Source organism: Cryptomeria japonica, chromosome 2 (assembly GCF_030272615.1).
Source record: "Cryptomeria japonica chromosome 2, Sugi_1.0, whole genome shotgun sequence".
Classification (NCBI taxonomy): domain Eukaryota; kingdom Viridiplantae; phylum Streptophyta; class Pinopsida; order Cupressales; family Cupressaceae; genus Cryptomeria; species Cryptomeria japonica.
Window position 1 is genome coordinate 116,698,951 of NC_081406.1, and position 6,000 is coordinate 116,704,950.

At 42.9% G+C, this 6,000-nt stretch overlaps 1 protein-coding gene across 1 annotated transcript in view; it reads right to left on the reverse strand.

Annotated features, from left to right (window-relative positions):
- The window catches only part of LOC131049869 (phosphoribosylaminoimidazole carboxylase, chloroplastic), a 174,272-nt gene extending 173,317 nt beyond the window's left edge, over positions 1-955 (reverse strand). Inside the window, exon 1 of the mRNA XM_057983951.2 lies at positions 301-955. Coding sequence (XP_057839934.2) covers positions 301-524 — 224 coding nt within the window. The 5' untranslated portion in view covers positions 525-955. The remainder of the gene's footprint in view (positions 1-300) is intronic.
- Between the last annotated feature and the right edge of the window lie 5,045 nt (positions 956-6,000).

Below are 6,000 nucleotides of genomic sequence, written 5' to 3' on the forward strand. Positions count from 1 at the left end.
CGTATGCCCCATGATCGCCATAAGTATGTTCTTACAAAACAGGAATTGGAGGGGAGAAACAAAGATCTTGTCTGATAATATTAAGTTTCAATTACTCTGCTTCCACAAGGTTTTCTTGTATGATTGAAGACTTACAAAGACCCCGACTCATAAAAACAAGGGAATGGTAATTAAGCTAGAAAAACACAAACAGCAACTCATAATTTTCATTACACCGATTAAGTTTATCAGCACCATACTTGCCATGCTTATCACAAATATCAGAAACACCAACAACACCAAAATAAATAAATTGCCTACCATATGGGTGTTGGATTCATTGCTTGGGTTTCTTCTTCTGGTTTGGAAATCCCTAAAGCCTGCACTTGCCTGCGCCTCTGTTGATAACCGACAACTGAAAATCCAACTGAGTGGAAATGAATGTGTTTTAATTTATTGATGTGAAACAACTGAAACGATTTTAATTTGGTTGGAGGCCTCTTGCAGAATAATGGGGAGGGTGTAGCAAACAACAGAGTTTCCATTGAAAAATAACAAGTTCAAAAACTTTACTATCTTTACGCCTGCATTTCTCGGAGCCAACAGCTTCATTGACTGATTATTAAATCCTCCGATTTCTCCATTAAGCCCTGCGTTGCTTTTCCCACTGTTTTAAAAAACGAAAGTCATTCCCTGAACATGCCTAAATGTCCAAACGTAAAAGCTGTAGATTCAATCGAGAGAGCTCGGAGCGGAATTGTTATTCTAGCCTACAGCTTGGCAGTGTTCCGCTTAAGCTCCTACACCGTCTTGGTGTAACTGGTGAGGTCCAGCTGCTTCGGCTTAGACTACTCCTCCAGGTCCACAATTTGTCCGTTGGGCCTGTAGGAGCTGGTCTCCGAGTGCTGTTTTCCTTTTTGCTCTTTCTTCAAGCTCCTCTGGTCGGCACTCTTTAATTTGTTTTAAGTATGTGTAGAATAGAGGATGAGATGGTGTTTCTGAATTTAACTGGATAATTAAGTGTTTGTATTTTTTGTATTTCTAATTGATTTTCTTCTATTTTATTTTCTTAAATTTTTATTTTATAATTCTTTTAATTACAATTTATTTAATAGAATATTGTAAAATAATAGTTTTATAAATATATAAAAAATTGAAGTTAAAATTTTAATTATTTTATTATTTTAAATTTATTAAAACTTAAATTAGAATTCTATTTTAAATTAAGGAATGTGTATTTTGAATAAATTTAAATTTGAAAGATATGTGTTTTTAAATTATTTTTTAGGTGTGTTTCTCTTCTCAAACTACTACTCACTCTCAATTTAACTATTTGTCTCCATCATGTAATGAGTTAACTTTGTAATTATATCAATCTAATATTATAATAATAGTATAGTGATATGATAATATAATAATAATTTATAATTATATCAATCTAATATTATAATAGTGTATAGTGATATGATAATATAATAATAATGTAATCTTAATAAAAAAATTATCAAGCGTTTAATACAAATATAAAATTATAATATAATTTAATATTAATTATAATATAATGGAGAACAATTGGACTTACCATGGCACGTGTGCGAGCTTTTGCAGGCGGTCGAGCTAGGGCTTCATTGCCCTAGCTCGAGGGAGGCGGAGCTGCAGGTGGGTCGTCGGGGAGAGGTTGGTGCAAGCGCTGCGGGGGAGAGGAGTTGCCGGTGGGGTCGGGTTAGGCTTTGCGGTGGGTGGCGTGGGTGTTTCGGGGGGCTGCGGGTGGAGGGAGATTTGCGTGCGGCTAGGGGCTGCGGGGGGAGGAGGGTGGTCTGCTTGTGGCTAGGGGTTGGGGGTTGTTGTGGGTCGTGGGTGGTTTAGGGGTTAGGGGTTTAGCTAGGTACTCCATCTCGGTGTGCTTTGAGGGGGTGGGCCTGCTGGTCTGGTGTTGCCTCGAGAGGCCCTTCCAGGTGGGGGTCTTTCTCTTTCCTTTGTTTATTTGTCGGAGCTTCGATGACGAGTAGTGGTGGTAAGGAATCGCATGTTCCTCCGGTCATGGATTTTCGTGTTGCGGTGGGCTGAAAACCCCCATTCCAGAGTATGAAGACTTTTAACAATAACCTTTTCTCATCTGAATCGGGATCGGGGACTGCTGGCGGTTCTCACATTATGAAGATTAATGGTTGCCTGGAGAGATGCAGTGAGAGACCGAAGCTGGTTATTCCTCCTGAACTGATTGCTAAAGACGTTGAGTACTTTTCAAAACATTCACTTTATTGCAAGTTTTTGGGAATGAGGGTTTCTTTGCAGTTTCTGGAAAACTGGGCGCAAAGGACTTGGGCGCCGGAAAGGGAAATGGAGATTATTATGCTAGCAAACAACTATTTCATGGTTACCTTCAACTGCATGGAGGATCACAATAGGGTCTTTGAGGGAGGTCTGTATTTTTACAATTAGGTGGGGTTGTTCATCAAGCCTTGGCATGCAGGGTTTAACCCATCGAAGGAGCTCCCAAACAGGGTTCCTGTGTGGGTTCATTTGCCTCATTTTTCTGTGGAATGTTGTCGGGAGGATGTGCTACGGATGTTGGCCGCACTGCTAGGGAAGCCAGTGGGATCCTCAACGCAAACCCTAGGAAGAAAAGTAATGACTTTTGCTCGTATCTGTGTTGAAATTGGTCTTAGTAAATCCCTGTCAGATGCTATAGATATGAGTGTGGGCTCTTATTCATGGGTCCAGTAGCTAGATTACGAGACTTTACCTTTTCGTTATCGTCTGTGTCATGAGTATGGTCATTTACAGCATAAGTGCCCTAGATATAAACCAATGGTTTGCCAACCTCAATAGCCGGCTCAGAGTCAAGATAGGGCTGATAAAGGAAAAGCCTCTATGTCGATCGAGGTAGAGGGCGCTAATGGTTTCGTCTCAGTTAAGACAAGGAATAGGAATCGAGGACAAAAGAGGTCCTTACAGGAGAGACAGGAAGAATATACCTTTAATAGATTTGAGGCCTTGGACGACCTTAGCCATCAAGAAGTGAACCCAAGGTTAACTCCTTTGGAACTAGGTGCTTCAGGAGGGGGTCCGGAAAGTGGTGTTGAGGATTTTACTCAGGCCCTGCAAGTGATTGGCAGCCAGCAAATGGAGATGGACCAGTCAGTAGGAGTCCAGCTGGGAATCACTTCAGGTTCGGAGGTAATTTTGGTTGGGGGGGAGGGCTCTCTGATAACCCTGAAATTGGAACTGGCTGGGGCTAAAAGTAACAAGTCTTTCGTTCACTTGGGTCTGCATCAGAAGGATATTAAGAAAAGTGCTACGGAGAAGAACTCAAAGGTCGGCAGGAAGAAGGATTTGGATAAAATCAAACTGATGGGAGAAAATTTGGTTTAGTCAGGGTCAGTGAAGACTTTGGATTCTCACTTTTCCAATCCTCCTAAATGATTGTGCTCTCATGGAATGTAAGGGGCTTGAATAGCGGCCCTAGACAAAAAGTTGTTCGGGATTTGATCAGGAATCATTCTCTAGATGTCCAGCTCTTGCAAGAAACTAAACTCTCGGTGGAGAGTATGATGGGTCTGGTACTGAAGCTCTAGGGGCGAGGCAAATGTCAGTGTATTGGGGCTACTGGCTCCTCCGGAGGGGTGGCCAGTCTTTGGAACCCTTCAAGGATTCGCCCTGTTAGGTGGATGGCTTCCAGATCTTCGCTATTTGGGGTTGCCTCTAGTCTAGAGACCGGAGATCTTATTTTGTTTACTAATATTTATGCTCCTACTGATTTCCAGGGCAAACAGAACTTATGGTCTCATATTTCATATATGCGAAGGCTGGTCCCTTTCCATCCTTGGATTATGGCGGGAGATTTCAATGCTATCCTGGAGTTGAGTGAGAAGAAGGGGGGTGTCATGCGGTTGGAGCCCTCGTCTCTCCTTTTTCGGGATAGGATTTCATCGTTGCATCTTGTGGACATTAAGCCTAGTAATGGTCTATTCACTTGGAACAATAGGAGAATGGGGGAGGGTTGGATTGTTGAGAAGTTGGACCGATTTCTGGTTTCCAATTTTTGGGTTGGTGGGGGGTAGTCCACTAGTTCTGAGATTCTCGACTGGAGAGGGTTAGACCATTGGCCTATCAAGCTGGTTTCTTTTTCGGCCCGGGTTGCACGCTCTCCTTCTTTCAAATTCCAACTTATGTGGCTTCGCGATCCTGCTTTGCCTGCTCTTGTTGAGCAATGGTGGAGGAAGGGGAGGTCGGCCTTTGGTACATCTATGTATACCTTCACCAAGCAGCTACAGTTTGTTAAGTTCCAGCTTAAACAATGGAATCAACAAGGTTTCGGGAACATTTTTCATGCTAAGAAAGCAACCCAAACAGAGTTAAATGGCATCACCAGGGAAATCAGAGAGAGTGGTTTGTCTGAAGCTTTTCTTAAGGAGGAGGAGAGGGTTGTCAAGGTCGTAGAGAAATGGGAGCTCAGGGAAGAAATTTACTGGAAACAGAGAGCCCGTATTGATTGGCTTCAAGCGGGCGATAAGAACACAGCTTTCTTTTTCAACTCTGTGAAAGCAAGACATCACGGAAACTTCATTCCTGCTCTGGTCAATAATAGAGGTGAGGTGTTATTATCCTTGCAGGAGATATCTAGGGAGGCTTTGCAGCATTTCCAAACCCTCTTCAGTGAGGAGTTTCAGGGGGAAGCGGAGGAGGAGAATCAGGTTCTTGCTTGCATTCCTCCTCTTGTTACCGAGGAGATGAATGAGCAGCTTATGGCCCCTATATTGATGGAAGAACTCGAGAGGATTGTTTTTTAGTTGAGGAAAGGAAAAGCCCCTGGCCCAGATGGGTTCTCAATTGAATTCTTTCAAGAGTTCTGAGATATCATCAATTTGAACTTACTGGCAGTAGTTCAAGAATCCCAAAGGAATAAACAGATGCTGAGGGCCCTGAATGCTACCTTCATTGTGCTTATCCCTAAGTGTGAGGGGGCTGACAGGTTAGGCCAGTTCCACCCTATATCTCTCTGCAATGTTATTTATAAGATCATCTTGAAGCTAATTGCAGAGAGGCTGAAGAAGTGTCTTGGGGGTGTGATCTATGAGGAACAGAGCAAGTTTGTGGAAGGGCATCAAATTCTAGATGGTGTGGTCATTGCTACAGAGACCATTCATTCTATGGCTACCTCTAAGGAAAAACTATGTTTATCAAGTTGGACATGGCTAAAGCTTATGATAGGGTTCGTTGGTCTTTCCTTTAGAAGATCCTTAGGGCTTTTGGTTTTACTGAGGAATGGATTCAATGGGTTATGAGTGGAGTTACGTTCACTTCTTTCTCAGTGCTAATCAATGGGGATCATACCAATCTGTTTGGTGCTTCTAGGGGCCTTCGTCAGGGGGATCCCCTCTCCCCTTATCTATTCATCCTCTTGGCTGAGGGCCTGGGGAGGCTGATCAAACATAATGTCGGTCAAGGCAGTATTCAAGGGTGGAATTGGGGTAATGAATTGCAGCCGCAGTCTCATCTGAAATTTGTTGATGACATGGCCTTGATGGGACTTGCTAGGATTAGAGAAGCTACGAATCTATGTAAGGTTCTAGATGTTTATCTGGTGACCTTAGGCGAGTTGATCAATGAAGATAAATCATCTATCATTTTCTTCAACACCCTGAAGCTATTCAAAGGAGTATTGTTCTGATCTTGAGATTTCAAGTTGGCTCCTTGCCCTTGACTTATTTGGGTATTCCTATCTCTCCTGGTAACCCTCCTCGGGAGTCATGGTAGGGTATCTTGGATAAATTTCGCTCGAAGGTTGAACATTGGACTCATAGATGGTTGTCTTTTGCTGGGAGGGTCAACTGATTCAGTAAGTGGTTCAGGCTCTTCTGACTTATAGACGTATGCTTCAAGTGGCTCCCAAATGGTTCTTGAAGGACTTGGATTCTTTGGCAAGGCAATTCTTATGGGCAGACAATCTATCCTCGTCCAAATGGAGTCTGGTCAATTGGGACCTGGTGTGTAGCTCGAAGCAATCAGGGGGTCTTG